The 16838-nt window shown below is 37.4% G+C and overlaps 1 protein-coding gene across 2 annotated transcripts in view; it reads left to right on the plus strand.

The window, feature by feature from the left end:
- Positions 1 to 16838, plus strand: part of CPED1 (cadherin like and PC-esterase domain containing 1) — a 317314-nt gene that overhangs the window by 243444 nt on the left and 57032 nt on the right. For both annotated transcript variants that reach the window (XM_032761566.2, XM_032761567.2), the window contains one exon: positions 14531 to 14648. In XM_032761566.2, the coding sequence (XP_032617457.1) occupies positions 14531 to 14648 (118 nt within the window). The remainder of the gene's footprint in view (positions 1 to 14530; positions 14649 to 16838) is intronic.

Below are 16838 nucleotides of genomic sequence, written 5' to 3' on the forward strand. Positions count from 1 at the left end.
TCACATGGATGTTCATCATGAATATTGGTCTGAAATTCTCTTTTTTTCTTATGTCTCTGCCAGGCTTTGGTAGCAGGATGATGCTGGCCTCATAAAATGAGTTAGGGAGGATTCTCTGTTTTTCTATTGATTGGAATAGTGTCAGAAGGAATGGTATCAGCTCCTCTTTTTACCTCTGTTAGAATTTGGCTGTGAATCCATCAGGTCCTGGACTTTTTTTGGTTGGTAGGCTATTAATTATAGCCTCAATTTTGGAGTCTGTTATTGGTCTACTCAGAGATTCAACTTTTTCCTGGTTTAGTCATGGGAGGTGTATATGTCCAGGAATTTATCCATTTCTTCTAAATTTTCTAGTTTATTTTCATAGAGGTGTTTATAGTATTCTCTGATGGTAGTTTGTGTTTCTGTGGGATCGGTGGTGATATCCCCTTTATCATTTTTTACTGTGTCTATTTGATTCTTCTCTCTTTTCTTTTTTATTAATCTTTCTAGCAGTCTATAAATTTTGTTGATCTTTTGAAAAAAACAGCTCCTGGATTCATTGATTTTTTGAAGGGTTTTTGGTGTCTCTATCTCTTTTAGTTCTGCTCTGATCTTAGTTATTTCTTGCCTTCTGCTAGCTTTTGAATTTGTTTGTTCTTGCTTCTCTAGTTCTTTTAATTGTGACATTAGGGTGTCAATTTTAGATCTTTCCTGCTTTCTCTTTTGGGCATTTAGTGCTATAAATTTCCCTCTACACACTGCTTTAAATGTGTCCCAGTGATTCTGGAACACTGTGTCTTTGTTCTCATTCGTTTCAAAGAACATCTTTATTTCTGCCTTCATTTTGTTATTTACCCAGTAGTCATTCAGGAGCAGGTTGTTCAGTTTCCATGTAGTTGTGCGGTTTTGAGTGAGTTTCTTAATCCTGAGTTCTAACTTGATTGCACTATAGTCTGAGAGAGAGTTTGTTGTGATTTCTGATCTTTTACATTTCCTGAGGAGTGCTTTTGCTTCCAATTATGTGGTCAATTTTAGAATAAGTGCTACATGGTGATGAGAAGGATATATATTCTGTTGATTTGGGGTGGAGAGTTCTGTAGATGTCTATTAGGCCAGCTTGGTGCAGAGCTGAGTTCAAGTCCTGGATATCCTTGTTAACCTTCTGTCTCATTGATCTGTCTAATATTGACAGTGGGGTATTAAAGTCTCCCATTATAATTGTATGGAAGTCTAAGTCTCTTTGTAGGTGTCTAAGGACTTGCTTTATGAATCTGGGTGCTCCTGTATTGGGTGCATATATATTTAGGATAGTTAGCTCTTCTTGTTGAATTGATCCCTTTACCATTATGTAATGGCCTTGTTTGTCCCTTTTGATCTTTGTTGGTTTCTAGGATTGCAACCCCTGCTTTTTTTTTTTTTTTTTTTTTTTTTTTTGCTTTCTTCCATCCCTTTATTTTGAGCCTATGTGTATCTCTGCATGTGAGATGGGTCTCCTGAATACAGCACACTGATGGGTCTTGACTCTTTATCCAATTTGCCCTTTTGTTTCTTTTAATTGGGGCATTTAGCCCATTTACATTTAAGGTTAATATTGTTTTGTGTGAATTTGAGCCTGTCATTATGATGTCAGCTGGTTATTTTGCCTGTTAATTGATGCAGTTTCTTCCTAGCATCAATGGTCTTTACAATTTGGCATGTTTTTGCAGTGGCTGGTACCAGTTGTTTCTTTCCATGTTTAGTGCTTCCCTCAGGAGCTCCTGTAAGGCAAGCCTGGTGGTGACAAAATCTCTCAGCATTTGCTTGTCTGTAAAAGATTTTATTTCTCCTTCATTTATGAAGCTCAGTTTGACTGGATATGAAATTCTGGGTTGAAAATTCTTTTCTTTTTTTTTTTTTTTTTTTTTTTGAGACAGAGTCTCGCTCTGTCGCCCAGGCTGGAGTGCAGTGGCGCAATCTCGGCTCACTGCAAGCTCCGCCTCCCGGGTTCATGCCATTCTCCTGCCTCAGCCTCTCCGAGTAGCTGGGACTACAGGCGCCCGCCACCACGCCCGGCTAATTTTTTTGTATGTTTAGTAGAGACAGGGTTTCACCGTGGTCTCGATCTCCTGACCTCGTGATCCGCCCGCCTCGGCCTCCCAAAGTGCTGGGATTACAAGCGTGAGCCATTGCGCCCGGCCTTCTTTTCTTTAAGAATGTTGAATATTGGCCCCCACTCTCTTCTGGCTTGTAGGGTTTCTGCCAAGAGATCCGCTGTTAGTCTGATGGGCTTCCCTTTGTGGGTAACCTGACCTTTCTCTCTGGCTGCCCTTAACATTTTTTCCCTCATTTCAACCTTGGTGAATCTAACAATTATGTGTGTTGGGGTTGCTCTTCTTGAGGAGTATCTTTGTGGTGATCTCTGTATTTCCTGAATTTGAATGTTGGCGTGCCTTGCTAGGTTGGGGAAATTCTCCTGGATAATATCCTGAAGAGTGTTTTCCAACTTGGTTCCATTCTCCGCATCACTTACACCAAGCAAACGTAGATTTGGTCTTTTCACATAGTCCCATATTTCTTGGAGGCTTTGTTCATTTCTTTTTACTCTTTTTTCTCTAACTTTGTTTTCTCTCTTCATTTCATTCATTTGATCTTCAATCACTGATACCCTTTCTTCTACTTCATCGAATCGGGTATTGAAGCTTGTGTATGTGTCACGAAGTTCTCATGCCATGGTTTTCAGCTCCATCAGGTCATTTAAGGTCTTCTCTACACTGTTTATTCTAGTTAGCCATTCGTCTAACCTTTTTTCAAGGTTTTTAGCTTCCTTGTGATGGGTTTGAACATGCTCCTTTGGCTCAGGGAAGTTTGTTATTACCGACCTTCTGAAGCCTACTTCGGTCAACTCATTAAAGTCATTCTCCATCCAGCTTTGTTCCGTTGCTGACGAGGAACTGCAATCCTTTGGAGGAGAAGAGGTGCTCTGGTTTTTAGAATTTTCAGCTTTTCTGCTCTGGTTTCTCCCCATCTTTATGGTTTTATCTACCTTTGGTCTTTGATGTTGGCGATCTACAGATGGGGTTTTGGTGTGGATGTCCTTTTTGTTGATGTTGGTGCTATTCCTTTCTGTTTGTTAGCTTTTCTTCTAACAATCAGGTCCCTTAGCTGCAGGTCTGTTGGAGTTTGCTAGAGGTCCACTCCAGATCCTGTTTGCCTGGGTGTCACCAGCCGAAGCTCGGTTGGAAATGCAGAAGTCACCCGTTTTCTGCATTGATCACACTGGGAGCTGCAGACCAGAGCTATTCCTATTTGGCCATCTTGGAATGGATGTCCTCCACATCCATCTTTTCTAAGAATTACAAAATATTTGATTATCTGGATGTAGCATAAGTCATTTAACCAGTTTTGTATTGATGGACACTTGAGATGTGTTTAGTTTTGTGTTATTAATATTTTATGAAGTGCTCCAGTCAGTTTCCTTGTACATCTATCTTTATGTACTTTGTAAAGTAGATTTGTAGGACCAAGTCTTAGCAGTATAATTGCTGGTTTAAATTTATATGCAATTATTTTTACAGATATTTCAAATGCCCTCCATAAAGGAGAAAAATCTCTCTTAATATTAATTTACATAAATTGCTCTCTTTTCTTCTTGAAAAACATTCAATTTTGGGATAAATATGATATCTCAAGGGCGATTTTAGATAGATTATCATTAAGTATTTATTGCTAATGTAAACGTAAGCTAATTATTCTATAAATGTTTATTGTATGTCTGATACTGTGAATCAGACAATAGCTACTCAGTATTTTATGGCTGATTGACTACAGTGCAAGGAGAGTTGTTAAATTTAAAGACCATGTAAACACAGAAAATAATTCATTCCTTCAGAACAAGATGCCAGTCTGTACAAGGAATCCATTTGGAAATTTCTCAAAAGGGAGAACCACAAACGCAAAATTCTAGAGCTAAATAGATCATATGGGAATTATTTAGACAATTATTCTGTAGAGACTCAAAACCATTAGAGCCAGAATTATATTGGAGGTCATTCCCGTGCCCCAAATATCCATGCTAGCAGGAACCCAGCATTGGACATATAGGTCATGTTTACCCTTATGTTCTCCCCTTTTTTCTCTATTCCAGTGGCCCTTTCTCTGCAGCTGGGCCCCACACCTACGTCCATCCATTTCTTCTCCTTGCATTGATCCTGTATACTGACAATAGCTTCAATCAGGAGGCATGTTTTGAATGTTTATCACATGATGAGGACTCTGACAAGTGCTAGAAACAGAAAGATTGTAACACACTTTCTGATCTGGGCTTACATCGTGGATGGATTTATACCAAAAACAGCCTCGGTGTGACTGTACCTGAAAAGACATAAAGCAATGCAAGTCGATTTTAAGGAACCAACTTTCAACTGGGATTGGAGTGGAGATGGAGTAAAGGTGAAAGAGAAAGTATTGATTAATTCACAGGAAGATTGAAATTAGACTATAAAACCAATGATTTGCTCTGCTTTGGGGAAAGTCAGCTATATATTAAGATGAAGTGGCAGAGATCTAAAGTGAGATGGACCTCCATTTAAAACCTACCTCTCGGTAATTTAGCATTTCTATTTTCTTATTCCTAAAATGAAGGGAGGAGTTGTTGTGAGAAAAATAAGATAATATGTGTAAATAACTTACATGTCAGGCATGTAATAAATGCTTAAAAAATATATCTATTTCAATTATCATTTTGCTCCAGTTTTATCCTTGAGAAGCTTGACAAATCTATACTAGGTTTCTGGTAGGTTAGAAGGCAGGTTAGAACTCCAAGTAGCAACTAATAGTCATCCTGAGATTTGCAAAATATTTTTGGAATAAACTTATAGCAGAACAGACAATTCATAATTGGCAAACTACTTAAGATTTGTCACAAAAATCAACTCAAAATGGATTAAAGACTTAAATGTAATCCCAGAAACTGTAAAAATAGAAGAAGAAAACCTAGGGAAAGGTCTCCTGGACATTGGTTTAGGCAAATAATTTATGATTAAGACTTCAAAATCACAGGCAACTAAACCAAAAATAGACTAATGGGACTTAATTAAACTAGAAAGCTTCTGCACAGCTAAAGAAAATCAAGAGATAACTTGCTGAATGAGAGAAAATATTTGCAAACTATTCTCCTGACAGGGGACTAATATCTAGAATACACAAGGAACTCAAACAACAAGTGAAAAAGTAATTCCATCAACAAGTGGACAACTTATAGAAATAGACATTTCTCAAAAGAAGACATACAAATCGCCAATGGGTACATGAAAAAATACTCGATATCACTAATCATCAGAGAAATGCAAATGAAAACCACAGTGAGATATTATCTAACTCCAGTCAGAATAACTATTATTAGAAAGACAAAAAAAATAGATGTTGGCAAGGATGTGAAGAAAAGAGAACTCTTATACACTACTGGTGGGAATATAAACTAGTACTGCTACTATGGACAATGATATGGAGATTTCTCAAAAAAAAAAAAACAAAACCCAAAATAGAATTACCATCCAATCCAGCAATTACACTACTGGGTATCTAACCAGAAGAAAAAACATCCGTTTATCAAAGGGATACCTGCACTCATATGTTGCAGCACTACTCACAATAGCAAAGATATGAAATCAGCATAAGTGCCTATCAGTGGATGAATGGATAAAGAAAATGTGGAACATGGACCATTACTTGGCCATAAAAAATGAAATTACTTCATTTATAGCAACATAGATGGAACTGGAACTGGAGGTTATTATCTTAAGACAAATAAACCAGGCACAAAAAGACAAATATTACATGTTCTCACTTATATGTGGGAGCTAAAACATTGATCACGTGGTGGTAGACAGTGAAAAGATAGATAACAGAGTCTGGAAAGAATGAGTGGGGGCAAGGAAGGAGGATGAAGAGAAGTGGGTTAAAGGGTACAAACATAGAGTAAGACAGAAGGAATAAATTCAATGTTTGATATCAGAGTAGGGTGACTACAGCTAGCAAAAATGTATTATACTGAGATGATGGACAACTTAAATACCCTGACTTGGCCACTAAGCATTATATACCCATTGTAAGAAAATTTCACATGTACCTCATAAATCTGTACAAATTTTTAAAATAGATTTGTTAATGTCTCCTTCCCAATTTGTGAATATGATATTTTTAAAAGAATAAAAAAATAGAGAGACAAATGCTTATATCCTAAATAGCATAAATGGCCATGTTTGAATATCTCCTAAAGTTATGCTCTATATGGTATATTTTCCATGATAAACATCTTCAATGTGAATCACAAACAACTCAGGATGTGTTATCTTGCTTCTCAGCATATGTCTAAGAAATCAGTCTTCTTGCCAAAAGGAGAAAAAATGTTTCAAAATAAATATTATGAGTCTCATAGATTGATTTTCACAGTAGAAATTAAATGAAGGTCCTTGTAATGGGAAACCATTAGAAATCTCAAAATCCAAATATTTCATGATTTTCACTTTACAGTACTTATATATCACATATGGCACCCAGAAAACTTCTCAGTTGACCATAATTAATTTATAAGAAAATTTGAAAAATTGAAATTTTATTTGTTTATGGCAGGAGCTGATGAAACATTTTCTAATGATGGAAGCTAAAATTTCCTAACACAATATTTGTGCATCTTATACTAAGTTCATCTTTCAATGCAATTTAATTTTTCTCTTATTCAAAAATGTTTGTTTTTTTAGTGCATGTCCTAAAAAAAGAAATGTGAGTGCTTCACAACAGACCTTGAGAATGAACTGCTTTCAGTTAACTTTATGGAAACATCATAGAAAGTAGCACTGGACAGAGTAGAAGTTATTCAAGTCAAGCAGAGTATGGGGTGAAGACTGGATGGAGATTAGCCAAAGAGGAGGACAGCAGCCAAACTTTACCCTGAATGCAATGCAATCTCTTGAATTATTTCAAGCAACAAAGGGAGTTTAAAACTTTTGCATTTCAGGAAGATGACGTTAGCAACAACATGGAAAATAGACATATAGGTGGTCCATAGAACTGTAGCAGAGGAGACCCATTAAGAGGTCAAGGCAATTCCCATGATAAAAGAACATAAATACACAGATCAAAATAGTATCCATTGAAATCAAGAAAAAAAGAAATCAAGAAGAGAAAGTTGATATGACTATTTGGTGATTGATTGGCTGCTAGGGGCAATGAAGAGAAGGGAAACTTGGAAAACTGAAATGTCTGGCTTGGGCACCGAATCTTCCAAGCTCAACAGTATTGAGGTTATTGGGGATGGAACAGATTTTGGAATGATTTTTAAAGTTCAATTTCAACTGTTTGGTGAGTAACAGCAAACCTGACTAATAGTAGCTTAAACAAATAAGAGATATTTTCTTCTTATCCAATAAAAAGTCCAGAATTAGACGTTTGTAGCAGATCAAGAACATCAGCACATATCAAAATGGTTTCAGAAGATCAAGAATGTCAGCACAGATCAAAATGGTTTCAGAAGATCAAGGATGTCAGCACTAAAGTCTCCACAAAGTTTTTGGCCTTTCTTCCATAATTTAAGATAGTTGTTGTTCTTCCAGCTATCAATTTCCTGTTCCACAAGGAGAGAAGAAGAAACAAGAGAGGAGAAAGGAACAGTCTCTGTACCAGAAAAACAGGCTTTCTCTGCAGTTCCCTGCAAGTTTATACTTACATTTCCCTAACCAGAAATGTGTCAGTGGCCACTCTTGGCTGTAAGACAAACGGGGGAGACATGTTATTAGTGTTCTCTTTAGGAGAGCAAAACAAGGAAAAGTAAGATCAGAATGGGTTTTGACTCAACCTATGATATCTGTCATAGTTATATTGAAATTGAGGTACTTCTGAGACATCCAAGGGAGATGTCCAGGAAGCAGATGACTATGTGTCTGGAAGCCCTGAGAGTGGCCTAGACAGGGATCCAGTTTGGGAGTCATGATCATTCAAGCTGTGGTTATGCCATGAAGATGAATGATATCTCCCAGAATGCAAAGTAAGAGCGCTAAGGGCGTGACTATAGAAAAGGTCAGATCTTAACGGCTGGGTAACAGAAAGAATCTTCAAACGAGTTGGTATTTGGTAATAAGGAGTGTTAACAAAAGCAAAAGGTGAGCATTTCCAGAAGTAGAAAAGAATGAGATGAAAAATACAAGTGAAAGAAGCAAACCTTCACAGATGGAAGAAGATTTACTTTACTACAACATAAGAAGAGATATCTGAGCATGGTTGTCTTATTGTCAGATAGCACAAATTTGAATATATTACTGTCTAATGGGTTCTAATTTTTTATGAAGTAGAAGACAAGGTCATCTAATGAGACCAACAGAGATGTAGAAATGAGGGAGCTTAAGGAGAATGATGAAGGTTTGAAGTAGCCTTTGTGAAGAACAGGGAAATGTTCCAACTAGGATAATAGAACAAAGATTTCCAGGCAGTATTGAGAGACCATCAGGAAATGTGTCTGGCATATATCTTTACATTTGTGTGATTTTTGCCAGTGTCACTGACAGGTATGTAGAACGTTGGATGGAGATAGATTGGATTGTTCCAGGATTGGAGAGTTGCTGTGCACCATTAGTAAAATAAAAAAAGGAAGATGTGGATTGTTGAGGTATAGAAATGAACAGTATAGACACAAATTGAAAGAGAGTTAGGAATCATGGGAATGGAAGTTCTGCATGACTGCAGAAGAGGCAGGAATAAGGTAGAAGAAAAGTGTATTTTATTTCGAGAAAAGGAATTAGAATTTAAAATTACAGATGGAGCATCCCTGGCTTGAATAAAATATTCTAGCATTTGTACAAAAATATTGTTGAATGAAATAGAATGAATCCATATAGACTTTTGACAGCAAATTGTGAAATGGAGAGAATGACAATGGCTAAGTTGTCCCATTGGTACGTGGAAACATAATTAAGATGTTGATAGAAGATTGCCACAAGGAGGAGCCAGGTGAAATGAGCCACAGCAGAGAGTAACACAATGGAATAATGGTTTGAAAGAGGCAGTTGGAAGACAAGAGGAAGTAAACTTCCTGACTATGCAGGCAGCCTTCCCTGGAGATGGCTACAGAGAAAGAGGGCAAGTTGTCATTTCCCACAAAGTCACAGGGCAAGTTTTCTTTCCATTCCCCCTCACCTGTTTTCCCTGTGCCGGGATGGGTTTTGGGGAAGGTGAGGAGATGGAGGGAACATTGAGTGAAGCCTTTGAGATTGTAGAAGGGTTTGCTTACCAGGGATGGGAGTAGCAGAAGATCTGTGAAATTGGATTAGAGGAGAGATGAGTAGCAGGCCTTGCATTTTGGTCCATGCATGAGGGTGCTAAAGATATGAGATGTGGTGGGATCTACTAGTGTCTAGTCACATGGCCTTAGGCTTAGTAAATGTTCGGGCTCAAGAGAACCAGCAGATGCCTTTGATCAGCAGTTCATCAGAACATTGAGGAAAATACATTGTAAGATCTCAAATATATCTTACTTCAGGTGGGTTAAGAGTGAATTTATCTCCCCAGGAATGTCAGTTCTTGTGGGGAAAGGAACAGCCCTAGTCTGGAAGGGAACTCTCTGCCTTTCCAAAGGGGAATCATCATGTTTTGAGAGATCATTACTAACTTACTGGAAATGGCAGTAGCCCAGGGAAAGGGGAGGAAATGGGTCTCTTTGGAAGGAGCTATGTGCTGGAGGGAGTGATTGCATATTTTAAAATTTAGATGGACATTTAAAATTGTTTAGACAGAGAATGGAAGAATTCTTTCATCTCAGAGAAATAATTCCATGAGGTCAATAGAAGTAGATAAGATTTAAAGACACAGATCAGCTCAAATAGTCCAATTCAGTATTGCTTTAAAAATATAGCAATATCACATTTAAAATGAGAAATATTACTGATTCTTTTGTGGACAAATAATTCCGTAAGGGATGAAATGGGTGTCCAGAGGAATAGATAATGAGAAACTGTGGTCAGGCAGGAGGAAAAACCAAGAACATCATAATGATTCTGGTTAGTCACTCTAGCACCTCATGAAAAGTTAAGTAAATTTTTTGAATTATGTACTAAACATATTTACTTTGCACATGTATGAACAAGAAAATTCCTGTTAAGTATATTTTTGTACTCAATTGAGAACTATGACAATCTACTCTGGAGTTTGGAGCTTCCTTTTGAAGTCTCCAACAAAATGGTTCACTCTAAGTGTGAAGATTTCTGGAGCTAATGCTATTTTACCCAACTCTGTTAAATACTACATTTTCTGTGTCTATAGATCTGTGACTCCAAGAGATGACACTTAAGACCAAAAAAGAGCTGTTAGCTGGGCACAGTAGCATGTGCCTATAGTCCCAGCTACTTGGGAAGCTGAGATGGGAGGACTGCTTTAGCCTGGGAGTTCGAAGCTGCAGTGAGCCATGATGGTACCAGTGTACTCCAGCCTGAGCAACAGAGGAAGACTCTGTCTCAAAACAACAACAAAACTGTTGTTTATTCTTTTTAGTAACTAATGTATTCAATATGCCTAAACCTGACCAAATTGCTAATCATCCCAGTGAAGAAAGAAATGAGAGACACTAATGAGAATTTTCCTTTTGTTTAATGTTATTACTGTGATTAATTGCTTTTAAGATCTAAAGAAATACTCACAAAGATTCATGTGGCATTTAAATTATAAGTTTCAGAGACCCTTTGAGGAATAGAGAAATTTGGCTTCATCTTACGTTTCGATAGTGGCTTGACCAAGTAGGAGTCTGTTTTTCATGGTAAAAAGTGTAGAGGTAGCTCCACAGCATCACCAATACCCTAGGCTCATTCTATTTTTTCTGCCTATGGTTGCTTCATGGCCACAAGATGGCTGCTCATTCCCAGGCTTACATTCATATTCCAAGCAGAAAGAGGAAACAGAGTGATCAAGAAAAAGTGGCATCAGGAAAGTAAAACTTTTCCAGAACTCCCTAGCTGGTGTTCACTTACGTTTCTTTGACTAGAACTATGTTTCCTGACTCCTTTCAGCTACTAGAGACTGGGAAATCAATTTTTTTAATGCTGGGCACATTACTCCAACAAAATACAGGTTTTTCTGCTAAAAGGAAGAAAGGAGAATGGATATGGCGTAGGTACCTAAGGCAGTCAGCGTCAGGACTTGAGCTCACCTAATGCAATTCTTCGCCTTCTGCTCTCTCCAGCCTTCACCATTTTGTAATGAGAAATCTAGATCAAGTGACTTAGTGTCACACAGCCGGTTCATGACACAGCTGGAACTAAAATTCACAAGTGAAACTCCCGGCACGGTGGTGCTCTTTCCTATGTATCTCACCACTGTCTACCCTGCTGTACTGATAACCAGCTTTTCTTCTCTTAACTCCCTCAGCTCTGTCAACCAGTCTCTGGACTTGGGTCTGCATTTGGCCATATGCTTTGGCTCATTCAACTTTCAGGGTAATATTGTTTGGCCACAGTTCAGAAGGTGATTAACCTTCACTCCAGTGAGCTGCCCTGGCTCTCTAAAATAGTGAACACTTTAATGGAAAGGCTTAGGATATGTAAACTGCAAACAAAGATTAACTACTAAGGGGAAATTCAATAGGAAGCACAGAATGCCATAGGATACTCTTTGGCCTAAACTACAGAGAAAAGGGTATGGCTTGAAATTTCATTTACCTCAAAATCTACTGTCCTCCTCTTACTCTCTGCTTTGGTCTGTCCTTCGAAATATTGCTATTATTCTAGTCTTACCTCAAAACTTACTGGCATCACTGTTTAGTTAGAACCAACAGAGCTGACTGACCAACTGTCACAGAACAGGTACCCAGTGGGAACCTCCATATGAAGGGAGAGACAGCACCATATTTGATAACAATTCAAACACAAAAACAACACGAGGTTCTAGGTAGCAGGAGTGGTCACCTGCCCAGGACAAGCCCTCAGCACACAAGTTGCAATATGTCTTTCTGATTGATAGATACTTGCCAATTACATGTAGTGCTTCAACAGAAGAAATCAGTTAGGACTTTGGTTATCTGTGATCTAGACTCTGTTTCTAATGCCCTTTGGATGAGTAGTGGCACGTGATCACACACACACACAGACACACACACACACACACACACATATCACAGAAATCAAAACAAACAAGAATTTTCAGGAAAAGTTTAATCTAAATCCAAACTTTAAAAAATGTTTCACCATTATTTGCATGGGTATATATATGCTAAAATATATTTTTTATTAATAAATCGAACACAACATCTCAGTCTGAAGTACCCAAGTTTAGATGACGTTATAGCGTATAGAACTATAAACAGGTAAATACTTTGCATTTAAAAGTAACGTCCATCATGGTACCTCCTAGAATGAAGGAACAGCCAAGTCTGCAGCTGAGGTGGTGAAAGTTGTTTATAATATTTCAAACTAAGATTGAGTTTCACAAGTACTAGAAGAATAACATTCTCCCTAAATAAAAAGTAAAGCATTCTAGATAGAGCTAAAGCCTCCTTGACATCCACTGCCAGTCCAGGAACACATTCTGCAGGTAACTACTGTCATCCAGATTTCCTTTTATTCTCTTAACAGAGACATACCTGTTCCCACAAAATCAATATTTAGTACATTCTTGATTGAGTGAACACACACGTACATGTGTGTATTTCAGATAGCATGGATTGTTCTATAACTTTTGGATATTTTCTTACCCATATGTCTTGAAAATATCTCCATGTTAGTTAGTCCATTTAGATTTATCCTTATACATATCTCTTATGTTTTTCTAGAGTAGACCCAGAAGGCTCCAGGGTTGCAGAGCCTCTGCACTTTTTATTTTAGTATAAACTGCCCTCCAAAGCAACTGAACTAACTTGCACTCCCATCAGCAATGTATAATGGCAATTGTTTCTCATTGCTCCCTCAACATTTGATATAAAAATATTTTTGCAAAATGAATCATGACGCTTTTTTCTAGCCTTATAAAGATCCAGCCTCCACTAAAAATAAATGGTTGGATAGATACCACACACATACATGGGTATTCTAACAAGTATCATTTATAGATGTTTATTTAGACTACATCTCCCCACATTATAATAAACTTTGTGGTTTTTATTGCTTTATTATAATAAGCATTTTAATACAAATCATTTTTCTAATTTTAATCAGTATCTTAAACTCCATGTTTAGTCATAAATTAAGAAATGAAAATATGTAAACTGAATCAAGATTTTAAGTTCACTCACCCCCACCATTCCTCTTGTTCCTTAATATCCTGGACCTTTTGGTATGAGATCTGGGAATCTGAGGTTAGGATAGTTGAGAATATGAGAGAATGTAACCATAAATTGCTGATTAGAACCAGAGTTACACAGCAAAGAAGAGGTCAAATCCACTCTTTCTCTCCATTGTTGAGAATTTCTGATATAAAGAGGGACACAATAAAGTCTAACGTTTTATGCATTCAACAAATGTTTATTGTTTGCTGTATGATAAATACTGGTTCCATATGTGAGTGGAATAATTATTTGTTCCCATGGCACATTCAGTATAGTAGAAAAGACCCAGACAAATAATAAACAAACTAACAAACAGTTATCAAATGGTGAAGAGCATAAAGGAAACAAATGGGGTGCTGACATGAACAGAAGTAGGGAGACATAATTGTGCTAGAGTTTCAGGAAGAGCTTGCTGAGACCTAAAATATAAGATGTCTTCATGCAAAATTAGGGGGAAAGCAATCCCAATCTAGATGATAGGCTTTTCACATGCCCTAAATTGTGATAGACTGAGAGAACCCAGTGAGAAGAGTGGCAGTGGAACCACATGAAGTAGGACAGAAGGACATAGGACAGGTACAGGGCCAAGAGCTTTGCAGAATAAGATAAGAGAAAATGAGAGTGGTCCAGCCTGCAGGTGCAGCTCAGTGGATGGGGCAGAGGAAGGAGAAGGAGAGAAGTTTCAGAGAGGCAATACACTATCGTTCTGTTCTACATCTGTCAGACTAGTGAAAGCGTTGCTTAGTATAGCACATGCCTCTATAATGATATTCAGTGCAGTGAAATGTTACCCACTGTTGTAAATATAAGAATGTGCTTTGAATAAAATACATACATCTGATTCCATTCTGGTGTATCATGAATTCTTAATAAAAGTTTGTTAAAATGAAATTCATCTGTTAAATTAAATTCTCTCCAAATAGTTCCCATTTCCCTTCTCACATTAACTGCCTTTTCCACTTGCTGTATTGTCCTCTATTATAGTTTGTTTTGTTTTTAATGAGTTGACACAGATATATGTTTAAAGTAAAACTTGCGTTCATTTTTTGATTGGCAGAACAATGACATGAATATCAATGTCAAAATAAAGATTAAATTGTTATCTACTTTTAGCACAAACAACTATTGATAAGCCAGCAGGGGAAAAATAGGGAATATTTGCTCCCTTTTATCCATAAAGGTTATTTGCCACATAAAATCTTATTTTTTAGATTTTATTATTATGGGTCAAATTAATTAATACAACAACTAATATCTATTATTTTAATGCAGGATTGTGGTTTGCTGATTCATCCAGAGGAAACCTGTGGGTTACAGCCTATTTCTTCTGACTACATTGAAGCCATTTTACAGTCCGAACTAAAAAGATGTCCGTCTGGGGACATGAAAGGTGACTATCACATTGGATATCATTTCTCTAAAGAAAGAAAAGAATAATTTGGTATAGATAAGTGTATGCTTATTTAAACTATCCTTTTATAAAAAAATCAAGGGCATTACTTTTTATTGACTATGAACTATAAAGCATATAATTAATGTAAGTGCATTGTTTTAATATTTGAAATACTTTGATTAATCAATTATTTTCTTCTCCCCTTTTTGCCCAGTTAATCCATATTCATCTGCAGCTCTGTTACCCATGTTACTTTTGCCAGAGAGCCTTCCTTGAGCCTCTGATTTGTTTCTTTATATATAGTTCATAGCACTCAATAATTTTCTCCCATAGCAGTTACCACAATTATTTAAATGACCAAGTATTGAATTAATTGTTTAATGTCAGTTTTCCCAGGATGTCAGCTTCATGAGGGCAGAGAGCCTGACTTGTTTGCATTATACTAATTCATTTGGCACCATAATTTGTACATAGTAGTTAGAAAATAAATATCTGGTGTGAACCAAAGAACTGAAAACTATGCAAGTTCAGTTTTAAATTATTTCTTTTCACTAAAAAAAAGTTAGGGGGCATGATCACTAGTATCCCTCATATATCGGTCATTTATAGAGGCAAGAAAATTGTGACATCAAATTTAATTACCGTGTTAAATCCTGCGTAAGCACTGAGCAGACCTGGAATGAGATACTTCTTTGGTGCCATTCTCAACATTCCCTATTTCTCTCCTTCCCCAGCAATCTTCTTTCAGTGGAGATGGTGGGGTCAAGCCAAAGTTGGGACTAAAAATGCCTTCAAAGCCATTAGAGGAACAGAGAGCATCTTCTCCTAGTTTCCTGGTTACTGCTCTGTCCTCCTGACCCCAAGTCTCCCTTCCTCTAAAAAGTCTGAAAAAACACTCAGGAGCTTTTCTACCCTTGCCATGAACTTCACACCACAGCTTGAATGGGAAATGAGTTTCCCAAATGGGCAGGACAAATTGCAATTTGGCATGCACAGTTAACAAACGTGGGCATGTCCCCATTCTTGAACATGTGTTCTAAATAATAAATTACAGTCAGGGAATAGAGAGGGATTTACCCATTATGGTGTGTCAGGTGGTGTGATTTGTGATTCTCTGCGAAATGAGATATATACTCTTCCATGCAAAGGAGACACTGATATGTCCAGTTAAATATTTTTTATCAGATGACAATTTATGAGAAATAATAAAACAATTCTATTCCTCCTACTGCACCAAGGCAAAAGTTCTTCAACAAAAAGTTCAAAGTACATTACTGGGATTCTTCAAGAAGTAGCAGCTTGTTCTGTTCACTAAATGTACGCTAACTTATGTTGGGCTTTGTGCCTGGACATTGTGGGTGAGGCTGCCATAGAACAGTGGCCTTCTGGTACTTAAGGAGCTGGGCCTCCTTAGAGAAGGCCCCAAATTGACTCACAAATCAAGTGCATGCTCCTTAGCCTGACAATTTGAAGCCTCTGTAATCTGGCCCATTTATATATTTCCAGCCTCCTCCCAGGCTCTTTGCCTCTTTTTATGTTGACAGTGCCCCTTTAGAACTTCAAGTGTTTGTCCACACTGTTCCCTGTACCCACAAGTCCTCTTCCCATCTTTGCTCAACTTCTGTTGCTGGAAGTCCTGTCCAGGTAGCCTTTTTTCACCACCATATTCCCAGCTTATTCTTCCCAGTGTATCCTGGGCACATCTCTACAATAGCTCTTACCACATTATGTTAAGTATTTTCATGTTTCTCACTTAGTCTCCAAAATGAAATGATGTTCCCTAGGAAGAGGAGGAAGTGGCACAGGGCCATTCATAGGGTGAAGCCAGTAAAGATTAAAATATATGTGCATTTATATTTTACCTGATCATTTTTCTTTTTATGTTTTATAACTGATAAAATATATAAATATAGGAATATACATATATATTACAGTATACTTACTAATACATCAAGAGTGCATGAGCGATATGTTTTTACTGATGGCTTAGCTAGATTATAGGCTTCTCTAGAGAAGAGATTGTCCCTTATCCATCTTCCAATGTCTAATATATGATTTTAAAATGATTGCTGAACTAAAACCAAGATCCAACCTCCTTCCCATCCACAGAAGACTATGAGCGGCCAGGGCACAATCATGACAACCAACTGCTCCATCCTCTAGCTCCAAAAGGCCCAAAGACTCAAA

The sequence above is a fragment of the Hylobates moloch genome, unplaced genomic scaffold (assembly GCF_009828535.3).
Source record: "Hylobates moloch isolate HMO894 unplaced genomic scaffold, HMol_V3 SCAFFOLD_1, whole genome shotgun sequence".
NCBI lineage: Eukaryota > Metazoa > Chordata > Mammalia > Primates > Hylobatidae > Hylobates > Hylobates moloch.